The sequence below is a fragment of the Xenopus tropicalis genome, chromosome 1, assembly GCF_000004195.4.
Source record: "Xenopus tropicalis strain Nigerian chromosome 1, UCB_Xtro_10.0, whole genome shotgun sequence".
NCBI lineage: Eukaryota > Metazoa > Chordata > Amphibia > Anura > Pipidae > Xenopus > Xenopus tropicalis.
In genome coordinates this window covers 22,465,619-22,485,679 of record NC_030677.2, presented here as the reverse complement: position 1 = coordinate 22,485,679, position 20,061 = coordinate 22,465,619, and the positions used below count along the sequence as shown (strand labels likewise).

At 45.1% G+C, this 20,061-nt stretch overlaps 2 protein-coding genes across 4 annotated transcripts; one reads left to right on the top strand and one right to left on the bottom strand.

The window, feature by feature from the left end:
• Window positions 1-61: 61 nt before the first annotated feature.
• Window positions 62-18,382, top strand: LOC101732101 (traf2 and NCK-interacting protein kinase). Of its 3 annotated transcripts, XM_031895311.1 has the most exons (14): window positions 63-134; window positions 244-333; window positions 817-885; window positions 1,251-1,286; window positions 1,419-1,484; window positions 1,884-1,940; window positions 2,668-2,796; window positions 3,027-3,131; window positions 3,235-3,325; window positions 3,439-3,557; window positions 4,334-4,388; window positions 16,229-16,310; window positions 17,301-17,452; window positions 18,173-18,382. In XM_031895311.1, the coding sequence occupies exons 2-14, from the start codon at window positions 295-297 to the stop codon at window positions 18,184-18,186; spliced, it is 1,014 nt and encodes a 337-aa protein (XP_031751171.1). In that variant the 5' UTR covers window positions 63-134; window positions 244-294; the 3' UTR covers window positions 18,187-18,382. The 3 variants fall into 3 exon arrangements, with proteins under 3 accessions (XP_031751169.1, XP_031751171.1, XP_031751170.1); XM_031895309.1 differs by lacking the exon at window positions 18,173-18,382 and having other exon boundaries at window positions 62-134; window positions 17,301-17,655; XM_031895310.1 differs by lacking the exons at window positions 63-134; window positions 18,173-18,382 and having other exon boundaries at window positions 157-333; window positions 17,301-17,655.
• LOC116411718 (glyoxalase domain-containing protein 5-like) lies at window positions 18,240-19,410 on the bottom strand. Its single transcript, XM_031904535.1, has 3 exons — window positions 19,200-19,410; window positions 18,797-19,009; window positions 18,240-18,284 (listed from the first exon to the last, which is right to left on the bottom strand). The coding sequence occupies exons 1-3, from the start codon at window positions 19,389-19,391 to the stop codon at window positions 18,240-18,242; spliced, it is 450 nt and encodes a 149-aa protein (XP_031760395.1). The 5' UTR covers window positions 19,392-19,410.
• Window positions 19,411-20,061: the final 651 nt, after the last annotated feature.

Genomic DNA, 20,061 nt, shown 5'->3' with positions numbered 1-20,061 from the left:
TAGGCAATGTGTTTAAAAGGGCTCAGTTTTTATTGGAGTCATGAAATTATTTTTTAAATCTTTTTTTCTGACTTAACCAGGAGGAAGACCTGATAGTGGAGGTGAGCGCTGACACCAGCCCCTGCCACTACCAGGTAAGCAGAAAAGGATGTAAAAGGATGCCTAATAGGTCTAATATAACATGTTAATGACACTTTTAAGCTCTCACTTAGATGGTTGAGAAATTGTATTTATATTTCACAGGCGTCACCTATAGAGACTGGCACCAACACCAGCCAGGACGAGGGCTCAGTTATGGATCTGAGCAAGGAGGATGAGCAAGACCTTAAGGAGGTTTGAGCTTCATTTTTTTTTCTATAGTTTAGGTTTGAGCTTAATTTAATATTTTTTCTCTCAATATAGCATTAAATCATTTTAAACCTATTTTGGCTCTGAGCAGGCCCCCATCCAACCACATCATGCAAACTCTTATGTAGGCCCCATCCCGCTCTTACCTGCAGGTCAAATGCACAAGGGCTCAGTGGGGTGGGTTGGGCACCACTTTTTGCCTCCGTTACATCCTCTCAGACCTTCCACATCTCCCATTGCCCTTCTAGAACATACACACTAAAGCCAAGATCCAGGCAGGCTTCACTATACAAACTCCTGCAATCAGAGCAATGAGGGGTATAAAAGAAAGGACACTGCAAAACATAACAACCATCAAGCCCGCTCCAAAGCTCTATCTCCCCTTATTTATGGGCACAAACATATACATTTGGGTGTTGCAGTTCTACTTTAAGATCAGTTTATATAACAACGCATTTTCTTTCCCAGGAATCTGGCACTACCACCTGCCAGCCCAAGATCTCCCGAAGAAAGCGAGTGGAACCTCCGACCAACGAGGTGGGTCTCAATGAGGTTTAAACAAAAAGATCTAATTCAACCTTTTCATCGATTTATATTTAAATAGATTTCCCCTTTTGTGGGAGAGAAGGATTTTTTTTATAAGGAGGGCTCAAACTATAAGCAAAGTATAGTTCAGCACAAGGCCTGTTCCTTAAACTAAAGTTGTAAAGGGGCAAATGTTCTCTGTTTTAACCAAGATGTATCTGCCAGTTCATTATAAACATTCTATGTATGAGCCAAATGACTTTAACTAACATACTGGCACCACTTAGTAAATGAATCCTTTCCTTGCTGTACAAAATATAATGTTAGCAGTTCTACAAAATGAGTTGCTCTGATTAAATCCCTTTTCTCTTCCTCAGGGGAATAACACCATCTCACTCGCTAAGAAATACCCAGTAAGTAGCTGTAAAACTGTATTTCTACCCTCTGTTTCCTCTTACACCTTCTGTGCTTCTCACATGTTAGAAAGGTTATTTGTCCAACTGCTTAATATTAGTTTATCACATTTTCAATGTTATTTTTTTCAGGAGCCCGGGAGATATTTCAAATTGGGGGAACAAATTGGAGAGGACCCCAACGGAGTGATTTACAATGTAAGATATTTTATTCTGTGTTAAACTGTATGTGTGTGTGCTTTTGGGTTATTATTATGTAATTCTGTCCATTGGTTGTGCCCTCTAGAGTATTGTCCTTTCTGTGGTTTTCTTGTGCTTCAGCCAATAAACCTTTCCATATTTATATTTGTAGATTGTAAGCTCTTTTGGGCAGGGCTCTCTTCACCTCTTGTATCGGTTATTGGTTGCTTTATATGTTACTCTGTATGTCCAATGTATGTAACCCACTTATTGTACAGCGCTGCGGGATATGTTGGCGCTTTATAAATAAATGTTAATAATAATAATAATATTTACATGCTTCTGTATATCTATTTGCTTTCCCATACTGTTTTGTTAGCAATGATCGCTGAGTTTCTTTTCCTACTTTTGTTACAGGGATGGCACCGAAGCAGACGAGTGGAGGTCGCCATTGTAATCATAAAAGATCAAGAGGTAATGTGTCTTTATGATTACTGATTAGTGTAATTAGATACTAATTAGCCTTTTGTTATACCTACATTATGGTTAACGGTAGAAAGAGAACTTGTTAACCAAATACAGTCAGTGAAATACCCTGGTCCCTAATAACTATGTTACTGTAAAATAACAAATACAGGTATGGGATCCCTTATCCGGAAACCTGTTATCCAGAAAGCTCTGAATTACGGAAAGCCTGTCTCCCATAGACTCCATTTTAATCAAATAATTCAGAATTTTAAAACTGATTAAGTACCTGTACTTGATCCCAACTAAGATATAATTACCCCTTGTTTGGGCAGAACAGCCCTATTGGGTTTATTTCATGGTTAAATGATTCCCTTTTCTCTGTAATAATAAAACAGTACCTGTACTTGATCCCAACTAAGATATAAATAATCCTTATTGGATGCAAAACAATTCTATTGGGTTTAATTAACGTTTTATACATTTTTTAGTAGGCCTAAGGTATGGAGATAAGACCCCTTATCTGGAATACCCTTGGCCCCGAGCATTCTGGATAATGGGTCCTATACCTGTACAGTTTGATATTAAAGAACTAAAGGAGTCTCTGTCATATTATACAATACTCATGTAGGGATATTACAAAGCTGTCATTTTTCATAACATCAAGTTAGGTTGGGGTATTTGAAATTGTTATTGTATCCATTTTATTTACCTTGTTTCTTTTTTTTGATACTAGAAGCAAAAAGGAATCCAAACAGAACTTGATGTCCTTGAAATGGTGTCTGGCCATGAAAACATCGTGGATTTCTATGGGGCTTATTACCATCAGGCCCCACGGACACCATCACTCCCTGAAGGACTATGGGTAAGGAAGTGTTTATTTGGAGAGGTTACACATTTATGTAGCAAACATGCCAATTTTAACTGATCTAATACGCATTTTGGCTGCAAACATGATCCAGTTTGGTAAGTAACTGTTGCGGCTGATATTGCAGTCACACCAAGACTTAAAGCCACAAAGCCTCTTCCTCGAGTTCCCGATACATTTTTAGGCAAATAAAATAGTTGACCAAATATTCTTTATTTGTTTCCTAGATTGCTACTGAGTTCATCACTGGTGCCACGCTACAAGACCTCATTGGCACCAGAAAGACCTTAGGAGAAAGGTGGATCTCCTACATTTGCAAACAAATAATAACGGTAGGTCACACGTTAAACTCCTTGGTGCTACGCTGCATATTTCTAATTAATCAAAGAGTATAAAAATATTTATATACTTGCTTTTGCTTTCTTCATTTCTCAGGGCCTTTTCCACCTGCAGAAAAAGAATGTCATCCACCATGACATTAAGCCCGGAAACATCTTAATCACCTCCTTCGGAGAGGTGAAGATTGGTAAGTGACGATTGGAATCTGAACACAATGATATTTTTTTCTCCATGGTGTTTATTGGTGGCTAGCATGTCTAAATGAACATTAACATCCCTGCTTTTCTCATACAATTTCAGGCGAATTTGGCTTCGCCACATTTGGAGGAAAGAGCAGCAGTACTTCTGGGACTATAACATACTCGGCCCCAGAAGTACTGGCTAATTTTAGCAACACGCAGCTTGAGTATGACCATAAGGTATTGCGATGTCTTCCCTCTCTTTTTAGTTTACTGTAGAGTTAATGTCTCCGATATATAAAATGTATGTCGCTTACACGCGGTGAACTGCATGGAATGTTCCACTCACTTTACTTCATAACAGAGAATAACAGAGAATGCAGAGCTGTAATGTGGTTTCTGTGATACGAGAATCTGAAATGAGAGAGTGAAATGCATTTTAGGTGCAGGACACACAGGGTCGGACTGGGGGGGGTGAAGGTCCTGCAGGTGCCCCTTCCGGCTGCGTCCCCTAACCTCCCCCGCAGGGGCCCCCCTAATCCCCCCACAGGGGTCACCCTAACCCCCCCTAGCCCCCATCCGACGTCCTTGCCGAGCGCGTAAATTTAACGCATCAGGGGAGGAACGGTCGGGCAAGGGGAGCACCCGGCAAGGGTCGGATCTGGGCCGCCGGGGCCCACCGGGATTTTTTTCGGTATCCCAGCGGCCCAGTCCGGCCCTGAGGACACAAGAATATTAGTAACCAACTTCATCTGACTGCTTATGCTTTATGGGGAGGTTACACTCCATGTAACACACACGACTCTCAGTTTGGGGACATAAAAGTCACAGCACTTCACTACTTGATTATAGGCTTCTAATGGATTTGTTATTGTGCATCCTACATAGAATCACTATCAGGGTGTGGGTGGATAGGGATCAGAAGTATCTGAATCATCTGCAACTGGAATTATGTCCATGTACTCTGTGTATATTCTTCTCTAATAACTGTCTTTTCCCCATATTTTAATATCCAGGCTGACATCTGGTCACTCGGCATTGCTGCCATTGAAATGGCGGAGGGAGATCTCTGTAAGTAAACCCTAGTGTGTGCGTGTGTATAGAGGTATGGGATCCCTTATCCGGAAACCCATTATCTGAATTACAAAACTGGTTTCCTTTTTTCTGTAGTAATAAAACAGTACCTGTACTTGATCCCAACTAAGATATAATTACCCCTTATTGGGGTAGAACAGCCCTATTGGGTTTATTTAATGGTTAAATGATTCCCTTTTCTCTGTAATAATAAAACAGTACCTGTTCTGTCTCAGCATCAGTTGTAGCAAGGGTATAACATAGAGACTTTTCTGTGACCAAAAAACCCTTATACTGGCCCCATGTTTAGCCAGTGCATGATCTAGCCAAGATGGTGGCAGCCCATTGTTCTGTTTTCCCGCCGAAAGGGTTTTAAACAAAGAAGCTCCCAGAAGTCCCCTCCAGAGGAGCTGGGCATGTCCCTCCTAGGTTAAACCCCTCCCCTAATGATGCTGCAGGGGACCCTGCCAATTGGAGCTGCTAGGGTTGGGTTAAGCAGAAGCAGGGTCAGCCTCCTAACCAATCAATCCTAGGGGGTGTGGAAAAGAGGGGAGGTACCAGCAGCAGGGTAGAAAACCCAGAGGTTGTGGGTGGAGAGGGAGCTTTTTGTTGATCTGGGTGTAACCTCGCTACGGCAGGACACCCTCCACTGAGGTTCCTTGGGATCCATCCTAGCTCAGGCAGGAAGATTCCCTCCAACTGGATTACCCTAACCCCTGTGGAAGGACTGTTTGCCCCTGGAACCAAGGTAGTGTGTTTCTGTGGAACTACCCAAAAAGGAACTTTGTTTATTCCCATTGGAACTGCCTGGGGAGGCTACCCAGGTAATTGTGACTGTCTGGGTGGGACACCTTTGTGTATTGGGGGTTGGGCTGGGAGACTCGGCCTTTGTTCCCTGGAGACTGTGCAGAGGGGGGTTGCCCTGAAGACTCCCTGTAGGAGGATTGATGTGATTGGGACTTGTGGACCTTCCATGCGTATTGCCCTTTCCCTGTTTATCTACGTTTGGTTGTAATAAACCCCTGTGAAACAACCCCTGTGGAACGTGTGGTATTTCCCTGATTGTGCTAGCGGCTCATACGTCATACGTTGTGTGACATTTCTGGTGGCAGCGGTGGGATATGGATGCTAGCACATCAGGGAACTACTTGGACCTTACAGCTCATGAGCTCTCCGAGCTCCGGCTACCCACGCTGCAACGGCTCTGCCACCGGTGGGGTATTGACCCAGAGGGGAAGCGGAGACACGAGCTGATGAAGCTACTCACTCCCCATGCTCAGCCTACCCAAGAAGGCGACACCCAGGGGGACCCGGAGACTCCTGAGGGGGGAGAAGAGATGTGTAACTTGCATCAAGATGCAGCGGAGGGAGGTGAGGACAGCACTCTCACTATGTTCCATAAACACTTAGCTGCTATTGGCCCAGGCCTGTCCCCAGCAGAACGGCTAGAGGTATGGCGCCTAACTTTGCAGGCCAATCAGCCTGGGCCCTTGAGCTCTGGGCCTGCTGTGGGGTCACCCAATGCTCAGCGGCGAGTGGTGAAATTGACTCATGCTGCTTTCCCCACATTTGATGAATCTAAGCAGAGCATAGACGGTTTCCTTCGCTCCTTTGAAGGTTTGTGTGAGGACCACCGAGTCCCTCAGGAGGAGTGGGTGCTTATCCTGGCGGGTAAGCTCACAGGCAAAGCTAATGAAGTTTATCAGGAAATCCCATATCCTCAGAGGGCGAATTATGGGGAAGTACGGCGGATACTTTTAGCCAGCTATTCCATTACGCCGGATTCCTACCGGAGAACATTCCGTAGCCTGGTTAAAATCCCTCAAGATACCTACCAGAACTTTGGTGGGAAACTACAAAGGGCATTTCGCCACTGGATACGCGGCAACAAGACCCACACTCTGGAAGACTTATGCCAGCTTATCCTTAAGGAACAATTCCTTGAACGATGCCCCACTGAGGTACGGGAGTGGGTAAGTGACCGCAAGCCAGGCACCCTAGATGAGGCCACCCAGCTAGCGGATGAGTATATTGAGAACCGCTCCCAGGCCCGCCCCCTTACCCTTGCTTCAGGTACTATGGTCAACACCCGTGGTCTGGACCGCCCCCAGCCTCCGCGGTTAAACCATTTACCTAATCGCACCCTCTCAGCACCTACTCGCGCAGCCACACCCCGGACCTGTTTCCGTTGTGGATCTCTGGCCCATTTATCTCCAGCCTGCCCTTTAAATCTACGTCCTGCCCCGCCAGGGCCCACAGGGAGGCTCTCTGCACCTCGGCAGGTCGCTGCTGTCTCTTCACCAGGACCCAATATTCGTCAGCAGGTTATCCAGACAGTACGGCAGCTTACCACAGACCCAGCGGTTGCCCCTCCCAGGCCAAGAGAGGATGTAATAGAGGAATATGTTGTCTTGGGGATGGGCTGGGACAACAGTGGACAGCCCAGAAAACATGTACTTCCTGTCAGGATCAATGGTAGGCAGGTGGAGGGGTTCTTAGACTCAGGATCATTTATTACCCTAGTGGAGCCCCATATTGTCTCTGCAGATGCAGTGATTCCTGGCAAAACTGCCCGCATTGTTCTGGCTGGGGGGCACAAACAAGATATTCCCATAGCCCATGGGCTTCACCTGTGGTGCTGGTGCCCAAGAAAGATGGTAGTACCCGATTCTGTGTGGACTATAGACGACTTAATGATGTGACCACCACTGATGCTTACCCAATGCCCAGGGTAGATGAGCTCTTAGACCGGCTGGGAAATGCAAAATATTTGACTACCCTTGATCTCAGCCGCGGTTACTGGCAGATTCCCCTTGCCCCTAGTGCCCAGGAAAAGTCAGCCTTCCTCACCCCCTTTGGTTTATATCAATTTACGGTAATGCCCTTTGGTATGAGAAACGCGCCCGCAACTTTCCAACGCCTGGTGAACAGGCTGCTGGAGGGAATGCAGGACTTTGCTCAGGCCTATCTGGATGACATAGCTGTCTTTAGCCAGACTTGGGAGGAGCATCTCCAGCACCTCCAGCGAGTTTTTGCTCAAATTCAGGATGCTGGGCTTACCCTTAAGCCAGAAAAGTGCCACTTAGCCATGGCCGAGGTACAATACTTGGGACATAGAGTTGGGGGTGGACAGCTTCGCCCTGATCCTGCTAAAGTTGAGGCAATTTGTCAGTGGCCTATACCCAAAACTCAAAAACAGGTATTAGCCTTCTTAGGAACTTCAGGTTATTATCGGAAATTTATCCCTAACTATAGTACTGTTGCCAAACCCTTGACAGATCTGACAAGTCGCCAACGTTCTCGAACCATTGTGTGGACCCCAGAATGTGAGTCAGCCATGAACGCTCTAAAGCAAGCTCTGGCTAGTTCCCCTGTGCTGGCGGCCCCAGATTTCTCCCGGCGCTTCATTTTGCAGACTGATGCTTCCAATTTTGGCCTTGGAGCAGTACTTTCCCAAGTTAATACCTATGGTGAGGAGCACCCCGTTGCCTACCTGAGCAGGAAACTGTTACCCCGAGAGGCTGCCTATGCCACCATTGAAAAGGAGTGCCTGGCAATTGTATGGGCTTTACAAAAACTGCAGCCCTATCTGTATGGCAGAGAATTCACTGTTGTGACAGATCACAACCCCCTCAGTTGGTTACAGAGGGTCTCAGGAGACAATGGGAAACTTCTAAGATGGAGCCTCCTGCTTCAACAGTATAACTTCACCATTCAACACCGAAAGGGAAAAGAGCATCACAATGCAGATGGACTCTCACGCCAGGAGGACTAACCGACCAGCGGTGGTTCCTGAGGGCCTCCCTAATAAAGGGGAGCCCCAGGGAAACCACCTGCGCCAGGGGGGAGAAGTGTGACCAAAAAACCCTTATACTGGCCCCATGTTTAGCCAGTGCATGATCTAGCCAAGATGGTGGCAGCCCATTGTTCTGTTTTCCCGCCGAAAGGGTTTTAAACAAAGAAGCTCCCAGAAGTCCCCTCCAGAGGAGCTGGGCATGTCCCTCCTAGGTTAAACCCCTCCCCTAATGATGCTGCAGGGGACCCTGCCAATTGGAGCTGCTAGGGTTGGGTTAAGCAGAAGCAGGGTCAGCCTCCTAACCAATCAATCCTAGGGGGTGTGGAAAAGAGGGGAGGTACCAGCAGCAGGGTAGAAAACCCAGAGGTTGTGGGTGGAGAGGGAGCTTTTTGTTGATCTGGGTGTAACCTCGCTACGGCAGGACACCCTCCACTGAGGTTCCTTGGGATCCATCCTAGCTCAGGCAGGAAGATTCCCTCCAACTGGATTACCCTAACCCCTGTGGAAGGACTGTTTGCCCCTGGAACCAAGGTAGTGTGTTTCTGTGGAACTACCCAAAAAGGAACTTTGTTTATTCCCATTGGAACTGCCTGGGGAGGCTACCCAGGTAATTGTGACTGTCTGGGTGGGACACCTTTGTGTATTGGGGGTTGGGCTGGGAGACTCGGCCTTTGTTCCCTGGAGACTGTGCAGAGGGGGGTTGCCCTGAAGACTCCCTGTAGGAGGATTGATGTGATTGGGACTTGTGGACCTTCCATGCGTATTGCCCTTTCCCTGTTTATCTACGTTTGGTTGTAATAAACCCCTGTGAAACAACCCCTGTGGAACGTGTGGTATTTCCCTGATTGTGCTAGCGGCTCATACGTCATACGTTGTGTGACATTTTCCATAGGTAAATTTCTAATGAAGATACACAGCTTACATACACTGCAGTCTCTTCATAACACACTCAACAAAAGGCAGTTACAACAACAAAATGGAGGGCGGGAGCAACTATCTAGCAAGAAACAGCAGGGGTGAATGGATGATACCAAATAACATTATAACAATAACATTTAATAACAACTGCTAGGCAGTAAAAGCTGCGTGGCAGCACACTCCCCGCCTGGTATCGTGAGATACCACTACACAATATTTTCCTTTAACATACTATTAACATTGCATGCAGTAAAATGCTATCTAGCCTTCTCAAATCTATCAGCTAGCTATATTAGAGAGTTTGAGTGGCTCCCTGAGATTAGACTAGATCAGAACTTTTAGAAGTAGGCATAATTAAGACAGTGTCAGTGACTGGTCTGAGGAAGGTTTTTGAGTCCCCATCCTTAACGATCTTGACTTCCACACTTCGGACCTTCTCATCATCACTGGAAATGGCCTTTGTGATTAGTCCAACTGGCCACTGGATCCGATGAGTTTGCTGGTCTTTTAACAGAACCAAGTCCCCTTCCTTTAAGTTGGTCTTCTGGGTTTGCCACTTTTTGCGAGGATGGTAAACTCCAAAGGATGGAAGGTACCAGCGTTCTTCACCTTCTGGTGCTGGCTCAGCATGATGGTTATCTAAAATCTTCCGCATGAATGCTAGAAAGTACTCTTGCATCTCAGGCTTGCTGCGGAGGGTTCTCTTAAGTGCAGCAAATCTGGCTAAAGCTTGTTCTCGATTGTTAGGGAGAGTAAGCCTTGGTAACCGGAAGGGTAATGGAGCTACCCAACTGTTGGAGTTGTCCTTGACAAACTCTTCATTCATAATCTTGATGAATTCCCTGTCTTCGACTGAAGGGGCAATCTTGTTGTCATCACAAGTAGTCTGGTACACCGACTCACCAAGGTCCATGTGAGAAGTGAACTTGCAGGCAATACCTTGGAATGCTTGACATGGAGCTTCAGACTTCAAATCAAGTCTTTCCTTCACATGGGCCTTTCATCGACCGATAGGTACGTTCTGATCTCTCCACATTGGTTTTGTAGGAAGCTACATCCAAGTGCTTGTATGCTCGATCTAGACAGGCTTCTCCTATTATCACCCATCCAAGATCGAGTTTCTGGGCATGAGGAGCATCGTCTGGACCATTACATAACTCTCTTATTTTATGAACTCTGGGAATGTCTCTCCCTAGAAGAATCATGATCTTCGCGTCCTTGTTAAGTGATGGAATGTAATCAGCAATGTAATTCAAATGAGGGTGATGACGTGCAACCTCAGGAGTGGGGATCTCTTCTCTGTTATTCGGTAGCTGATCACATTCGATTAGCGTTGGTAGAGGAAACTCTATGTTCTCATATTCTGATGCCAGTATGAAGCCATGGGCTCTTCTTCCAGAAGTGCTGACTTGTCCTGCACATGTCTGCAAGGTGTAGGACCAGGTCTCTCCATGAATCTTGAATAAGTCAAAGAATTCTGTACTGGCTAATGAGCGATTGCTCTGATCGTCGAGTATAGCATACATTTTTATGGCATTTTGTGGGCATCCTTCAGGGAAAACCCTAACGAGACATATCTTGCTGCAAGACTTGCTATGAAGCCCTTCTCCACACACCTCTGTACATCTTGTGGTTACAACATTGGCATTTTGCTCAGTTCTCTCCCCGCCATCATCTGATGTAGTCTTGGGGTTGCTACCAGGCAAAGGTTTCCCTTTGAATGAGTCTGAATGAAGAGCGTCCACATGCCTGGCACTGTTACACAGGGAACATCTGACGGCGTTCTTACAGTCTCTAGCTAAATGATCGGAGGATGTGCAACACTTGAAACAGATATTATGCTCCTTGAGGTATGTCATGCGTTCTTCGATAGGCTTGCCCCTGAATGCACGACATATGGAGAGAGAATGTGGTGCATCATGAATGGGACACTGTTGATCACGATTGCTTGCCTTGGTATCTTGTAGTTTAGTATCTGTAGCCAAGACATTGGATGCAATTGCAGTCTTTCTCACAGCAATAGGATGTCTTAAGTCCTTGAATTTACTGCTGGTGGCAATACCCTTTGAAGTAGTTGAAGGAAGGATGGTTGTATCTGGATACAAGAAGCTTGGGTCATTCATGGATCTTGCGATCTTCCTCACAAACTCTGCAAAGTAAGAAAAGGGTGGGAAAGAGACATGGTGTTCATATTTATACTTTGATCCTACGCTAGTCCACTTCCCCTGGAGATAATTAGGCAGCTTTGCTACAATAGGATTTACACCCTGAGCAGTGTCTAAATAGCTAAGACCTGGCAAACTAGGATCTGACTTAGCAATTTCAAGTTCAAGAAGAAGGTCACCTAAGTCTCTAAGCTTATGATTGTCCTTAACAGAGATCTTAGGAAAGTCTTTTAGTCTCTGGAATAAGGCAGATTCAATGACTTCTGGGCTCCCATAGTCTTGTTCCAAACGTTCCCAGGCAGCATCAAGGCCTGCTTCAAAGTTATGAATGTAGACAGATTTGAGTCTCTTTACTTGTTCTGAAGATTGACTCCCCAACCACTTTATTAGCAAGTCAAGTTCTGCTTGGGGTTCAATATCCAAGTTCTTGGTTACTGTCTTAAACGTAGATCTCCAACTCCTATAGTTCTCTGGGCGGTCATCAAATCTAGACAGTCCGGTAGCAATCAACTCTCGCCGGATCATATACTTGCTGAACTCTGCAATGTCGGTGCTTTCGGTTTTTACACCCACAGGAAGTACTGATGGTGCACCATCTTGGATCAAGGTTGGTATCCGATGCTGGCCAATAGGTGGAGGGAAAGGTATTGCAGGTGGGTTCAGTCCAGGCAAGGGTCTGGCGTCTGAAGGTCCTTGTGCATTTGAAATCGAAGAGAGCTGTATTGCAGGAGGCATAGAGTTCACTCTGAAGTCTTCTGCTGTGCCCTTGTAATCTCTACTCACAAGGGGTTGTGGTGGCACATGAACTGGATAGGTTGGTACACTTGATTTTGTGGCATGCGGTAGTAGTGGAGTGTCTGTGTTTGGAGGTGCATGCTGACTTGCTAGAGGATTATGAGATGGATCTACAATCGTAGGCAGGACTGTATCATTATGGTTCTGGGTCAAGAGAAATTGTAGTGTCCTTTCAACAGGGTCTTGACAGGCGACCAAGCTAGGACAAGACGCTCCTTCTTCTTCCAATAGGGCTTGTTCCAAGACAAATAATTCCGCTAAGGCTACTTCCTTTTCTCTTTTCTTTTGAAGGATTTCTAGATGAGCCTCTGTTTCTGCTTGTATTCTTGCTTGAATGCGTTTAGCTTCTGCCTGTGCTTCGGCTTCCTTAAGCTTAGCCTCTGCCTTGAAGGCTGCTTCTCTTTCAGAACAGGTGGCTTGAACCTGGGCTACTGCAGCCTTTTGGCGAGCTTTGAGTATTTGGTCGCTCAGTGATGACCTTACAGAGCAGGACCGCAATGACTTAGAAGAGGATTTATGATGTGAGCAGGCAGATCTAGATGATTTTCCTGAGTGTCTGGAAGAAGCGGATATACAGGATGTAGTCTCATGAAGCTGTGCTAATCTACCCTCTATCTGTACCTTTGCTTCAAGATATGTGCTATGTCTCTGCTGCTCAGTAGAAGTAAAGTCTTTTAATTCTAGTGAAGCTCCCTCCATTTTGGAACGTGACAGAAGGAAAGAGTACTTTTCAGAAAGTCTTTTATAATTCTCAAATGCCTTCTTAACCCTTGAGAGGGCAGAGTTCAGTTGCTCAGTGTTGTTGCTAGTTTCATTAGCAGCTGTTATACATGTTAAAGTTTTCTCCCATAATGCAATGAGATTATCAGCTGTCTCTTCCTTATTTGCTTCATAAGCCTCCCTTGCTTTCAAGGATGGATGAGGGGCCTTAACTGGACGTGCAGAATGAAGCAAGGTGTCTGCTTTATCATGAGCAAATGCAGGCTCAGTAGAATCTCTGTCAGACATGACAAGTGCTGCAATTCAGTGTCTTGGAAATCTGGCAAAGCTGAGCTCTGTAGGTATTGATACTTTGTTTGTAAGCAGGCTGGGCCTTAGAGCTGGGGCTGCAAGCTAGCTCAAACCGGATTCTTGGCAAAGAAAAACACAGTTCAAAATCACCTTGTGTAAGGTAAGAATATAGTTCTTATAATAAATGCAGATATTGAATTCACAGTCCAAACAGCTTGACAATAATGAATCCTTGTGACTTTATGGTAGTAATCTTGCACAGTTCAGAATGTGCTTATGGCTGAGCAACAGCACAGACCAGCAGTAGGTTATACTGTGGGGAATATTCAGCAGGTAGCTGGCTCCTAGTGCAGTGCAATGCTTCTGGTAAGTGTAGCAGTTACACACAGGCAGTGCTAGGCCTCAGTGCACAGTATGAAGATGGATTCCTGTCTTAGGGTGTTTATTCTTCACACAGGCAAATGATTACTCACGGTTGTGAAGCTGCAGAGTATAGCCATGCAATGGATTCTTCTAGAAATTTACTGTTCTGTCTCAGCATCAGTTGTACCTGCCACAAGCCCTGTGTAGACCCAGTCTGTGAGGATGAGTGCAGCAGGTTGAATGATCACCTTAACAGATAGCTTACTCAATGAATAAAGACTCCAGATGTGTTTTCCAATGCTTCTTTATGCTTCAAGGTAGCAAGGGTATAACATAGAGACTTTTCCATAGGTAAATTTCTAATGAAGATACACAGCTTACATACACTGCAGTCTCTTCATAACACACTCAACAAAAGGCAGTTACAACAACAAAATGGAGGGCGGGAGCAACTATCTAGCAAGAAACAGCAGGGGTGAATGGATGATACCAAATAACATTATAACAATAACATTTAATAACAACTGCTAGGCAGTAAAAGCTGCGTGGCAGCACAGTACCTGTATTTGATCCCAACTAAGATATAATTACCCCTTATTGGGGGCAGAACAGTCCTATTGGGTTTATTTAATGGTTAAATGATTCCCTTTTCTCTGTAATAATAAAACAGTACCTGTACTTGATCCCAACTAAGATATAATTACCCCTTATTGGGGGCAGAACAGTCTTATTGGGTTTATTTAATGGTTAAATGATTCCCTTTTCTCTGTAATAATAAAACAGTACCTGTACTTGATCCCAACTAAGATATAATTACCCCTTATTGGGGGCAGAACAGTTCTATTGGGTTTATTTAATGGTTAAATGATTCCCTTTTCTCTGTAATAATAAAACAGTACCTGTAATTGATCCCAACTAAGATATAATTACCCCTTATTGGGGGCAGAACAGCCCTATTGGGTTTATTTAATGGTTAAATGATTCCCTTTTCTCTGTAATAATAAAACAGTACCTGTAATTGATCCCAACTAAGATATAATTACCCCTTATTGGGGGCAGAACAGCCCTATTGGGTTTATTTAATGGTTAAATGATTCCCTTTTCTCTGTAATAATAAAACAGTACCTGTACTTGATCCCAACTAAGATATAATTACCCCTTATTGGGGGCAGAACAGTTCTATTGGGTTTATTTAATGGTTAAATGATTCCCTTTTCTCTGTAATAATAAAACAGTACCTGTAATTGATCCCAACTAAGATATAATTACCCCTTATTGGGGGCAGAACAGCCCTATTGGGTTTATTTCATGGTTAAATGATTCCCTTTTCTCTGTAATAATAAAACAGTACCTGTAATTGATCCCAACTAAGATATAATTACCCCTTATTGGAGGCAAAACAATCCAATTGGGTTTAATTAATCTTATATTGATATTTTAGTAGACTTAAAGGAGAAGGAAAGGCTTTTGAAGGTGTTCTCACCTTTAGATAAAGCCCCCTCCTGCCTCCTAAACCGCTACATCGATTTCCCTATGTGAGACCTCCTGCTGCTGAAATTGCACTTCAAAGTTCTACGCCGTTCAAAAAGCTGGCGTCGCCATTTTCGAAGCGATCCGTCATTTCCCCTTTCCCCTGCACATGCGCACACTGTTTTTTTCCCCCCTGAATCGCTGACCTGGCGCGTCACGCTGCTCTGCAAAATGTAAACAAACGCACGTGCAGAGCAGCGTAGACAGAGCCGCATCGGTCAGCAAGGTAACCACTGAACACCAATGTTGTCTGCAGCCAAAACTAAATATAAATAAATTGTGTATATATATTACATTAAAATCTGTGTGTGTCACCTGGCTGTGCAGGACTTGGACAGCACTGTCATAGAAATAATACATATGCGCCGTGATTGGTTGATTTGGAAAAGTGGGCGGGGCTAAAGGGTCAAGATTTTCGGCGCGACTGCAACTGCTTAAAAAAAAAAACCCAAAACACAGGAACAGCTCTGCAGGACAGTGCGCATGCGCTGGCCCCGGGAATTTTGTGCTGCAGAGCAAACGGAAGTTTCTCTGGATGAGACCAGGTATGTGTTTGTTTGGCAGACTTTTGCAGATTCAAGCTTAAGGAAGCAAGGCACAGCTAAGCTAGGGCAATGTCTAAGGTATCATATCATGACTGTTATTTGGAGCTTATGTTGTTTTCAGACTTTCCTTCTCCTTTAAGGTATGTAGATCCAAATTACGGAAAGACCCCTTATCCGAAATACCCTTGGTCCTGAGCATTCTGGATAACGGGTCCTATACCTGTACTATACTGCATGTAGAACTGTTATTAGAATGGTCAGGGGGCATTTATGTGTCACACTGTAACATAGAATATTATTAAATATTAAAAACAAAGGGGCCGATTTACTAAAATTTGAATTTGCTTCGTTTCCATAATACACCATTTTTTGAGGCAAAGAACAGGAATTTTAATTTTTTTAGAATTTGACTTTTCAAACTTGTAAATGTACCTATTTAATAAAATTTGAAAACAAATGTAATGAGACTGGCCGCTAAAACCTGGCAAGCTCCTGTATAGGCCAATAAGGGGTGTATCTTCCATTTCCAAACAATTGTAATAATTGATTTCCTGATTCCCAATTCATTTTTTGTATGTCAGTTGAGAAATAAAACACATTGAGTTACAGAATTTACAGGATTCGACAAAGCTTAAAAATCTGAATTCAAGTGAATCACCCCAAATGTTGTATTCATCGGTCGTCATATTTATGTGTTGTATCTTTACATCCTAGCATTCAGCAAACTCTCACAACAGAAGCTGATTGAGAAGCTAACACGCGGTCCCGCGCCATCATTAACACCATGGGGAAAATGGTGAGTCCCTTTCACTAGAATTGGAAAAGGCAGTGAGGGGGTGGTGGGGAAACGGAAACAGAAAAGAGGTGGATAGGGTGGGGAAATGGAATAGGCAGTTAGGGGGAGAGGGTGGGGAAATGGAATAGGCAGTTAGGGGCAGAGGGTGGGGAAATGGAATAGGCAGTTAGGGGGAGAGGGTGGGGAAATGGAATAGGCAGTTAGGGGGAGAGGGTGGGGAAATGGAATAGGCAGTTAGGGGCAGAGGGTGGGGAAATGGAATAGGCAGTTAGGGGCAGAGGGTGGGGAAATGGAATAGGCAGTTAGGGGGAGAGCGGGAACATGGAACGGGTGTAATAAGGTGTGTGAATTAGAAAGAGAGTCAGGAAAGGTAGGGAAATAGGCAAGGTAGAAGTTATGGTGAGGGGGCATTGGGATATGAGGTAAAGTAAGGATGAGGAAAGTGATAAATGGGTAAATGAGGGCAGGTAAATGCTGTAAGATGCCATAGCCAATCACTTTTTATTGGGCTGGTGTGGGGCTGTTTTGGCCTCTGTGTATATGAAATGCCAGGGCCTATTAAGTGTCCCAGTCCGGGCTGAAATAAGGGTGAAGGTGATGTGTAATATGTGTAGCTCTTGAATGCACAAATGCAGACTCTCGTGCTGAGCTTGAGATCTTGGGGCTGGTATCTGGCAGCCAATACAAGCCGGGCTAAGATGTTGGCAAAACCGGAGAGACAGCATTTTGGTCACAGGTAAATGTACCCTAATAATTCAGGGTTCGTAAGTAATGGGCTCACCCTCTATTGCTGTCTCGAACAGCCCCTATCTGCCTGTGTTGTGATTGGGCAGCGAGGCACTTTAAAGAGATAATGGGGTATACAGGGCACTTGGCTGTGCTGATTCTATTAACAGACTGTTAAACATGTGAACTCTGGGAAATGAGATATTATGTAACAGGAACAATTATGATATATGCTATAATTTTGCCACCGTTTCTTTTTTCCAGGAGCGACGAGTTCCGTTTCTTCATTTCTGAGTGCCTGCAGACAGATCCATCGAGAAGACCTTCTGCAAGGCAACTTCTGTCGCATCCCTTTATTGGAGAGATCAGGGGTGAAAGGGGTGTGCAGAAGAACATTGCCCAACAGCTGCACCGAGGTAAGGGAAACTGCTCATTCTCATTATAGTTCACACGATGCATTGACTATAACTGTCTACTGCTCCCGTTCATACAAATATTCTCTTGCCTTCCTACATACAAATTCATTCAACACTAAATCCACCAATAATAAAGACTTGTATTAGGGCAGAGGTCACTAAACTGGGCTAAAGGCCCCCATACACGGGCCGATTGTAGCTGCCAATATTGGTCCTTGAACCGATTCGACAGCTTATCGGCCCGTGTAGGGGCAGCAACGACAGGCCTGCCCGACCAATATCTGGCCTGATATTGGCCAGATATCGATCGGCCAGGTTAGAAAATTCAGTCGGATCGGGGACCGCAGCGGCTCGTTGATGCAGTCCCCGAACCGACTGCCCCATTGCCGCCAATATAATTCGATTAAATTATTTTTTTTTTTTACCTACACGCTCCCCGATATCGCCCACCCGTAGGTGGGGATATCGGGTGAAGATCCGCTTGCTTGGTGATCTCGTGTATGGGGACCTTAAATCTACGGGACAGACAAACAAGCTGAGATGGTAGAACACGTTATTATTAGATAGTTGTAGTTGACCTTTACATTAGCAGCAAAGGGAACGTTATATATAAAACACGCAATGACAAAAACTATAAATGCAAATAGTAAAAACAAACAAATGACAGAATTATTATATACTCACCTATTCCATGAATAACGCTGAACAATCTCTCCTTAGGAATGAAGCACTAAAAGAACAGAAGAAGGCAGCCATCGGGGGAGGGTTTGGGGCATAGGGGGCCTATTTAACATCCTTGGGCCCCCCACATAACATCGTGGTGTGACATAAACTGTATAAATTGGATGAAACCAAGAGATATTTCTGTTTATGCTGAAATGTACCCCCTGCCCCCCTCCTACCTGTTGTAGCAGATGCATTGTGTAGGTTAATCTCATCTAGGTGTGTATTGTGTGTAGCCAGCCGGCTCTGTCTGGCCCTCCCCATGTAATTGCCCCTATTGTGAGGGCACACAACGCCAGACCCCATAGTGACACAATACACACAGTTACCCCTTGTGAGAGCAGTGCTCTGTCTAGTAAATGCAAAAGACTGAACTGGGCATGCTCACTAGGTGGCTTCCCATAGGCCCAGTGGGATTAGCTATGATTGGCCCCTCTGGAAGCTGCCTTTGGGTTGGCAGAAGGAGTCAAATCCTGTTTTGGTTTTACGACAGGGGCTGCTCCCTTTCTGGCTACAAAGGTGGCTGCCAAGAGTTCCAAGGAGCCTTTTGTCTGGGGTGTAACCTTAGCTACGGCAGGACCCCCTCCCCTGTGTTCCCCTGGAATCTACCTTAGCTGCGGCAAGAAGATTTTTTTTGTACTGACTTTCTCCCAGGTACAAATGATAATTAGGCCTTACCTTTAGGTGTTGCGCTACAGTGCTGAGTGGCGCCTCGGTGATGAGACACAGGTCAGCTGATCCCGGGGAGGGGACAGCCGCTTTCGGTTCAAATTCTTTCCCAGCCACATGCAGATTAATCTTTTGCACCCCAAAGCTCAGAGCCTTCCTGCCTCCCTGAAATAATACAACGTATTGAATGAGCACATGTCCCACCTGTGGCCCTCCATCTCTTATTGCACTACATTTCCCACAAACCCCCAAAGGCCCTGACTCTCAGAGAGCTTTCCCACTGCCTCCACCTGGGTATAAGTACTACAGAGACCTCACTTCTCACACTGGGAAGTTTGGGTAATGGGATCAGCACCTTGAAGGTTGTGGCTTCCATGCCCAGCACCTTAGTGTACAAGTTGATGGTTCTGTCCAGGCTGCGCACAGTCAGCACCAGGGGGTCCGGGCGTTGGATGCAGAAGGGAGGCTGAGAGTCGGAAAGATAGCGAACCAGGTGGGAAGGGACCTGTAGTAAAAAAGGAAAAATCAATATACAAATCCCCACCATGGCAGCTTGTACTGTTTCTCTCTCTGTGCTTTCTGATCCCCTCTGTAACAGGAGAGACTGTGAAAAGGTGCAGTTAAACATGTACAGAACTTAAGCAGAGAGTTCTGAGTGGGCAGGTTGTATGTGTGTGTGTGTGTGTGAGAGCAATCAGTACACGTGTGTGTGAGTGTGTACATGTGAGTGGGCACTCAGTACCTAGGCTGTGTGTATAGATATGAGTGGGCACTCAGTACCTGGGCTGTGTGTATACATATGAGTGAGCACTCAGTACCTGGGCTGTGTGTGTGTATACATATGAGTGAGCACTCAGTACCTGGGCTGTGTGTGTATACATATGAGTGAGCACTCAGTACCTGGGCTGTGTGTGTGTATACATATGAGTGGGCACTCAGTACCTGGGCTGTGTGTGTGTATACATATGAGTGAGCACTCAGTACCTGGGCTGTGTGTGTGTATACATATGAGTGAGCACTCAGTACCTGGGCTGTGTGTGTGTATACATATGAGTGAGCACTCAGTACGTGGGCTGTGTGTGTGTATACATATGAGTGGGCACTCAGTACCTGGGCTGTGTGTGTGTATACATATGAGTGAGCACTCAGTACCTGGGCTGTGTGTGTGTATACATATGAGTGAGCACTTAGTACTGGCGCTGTGTGTATACACATGA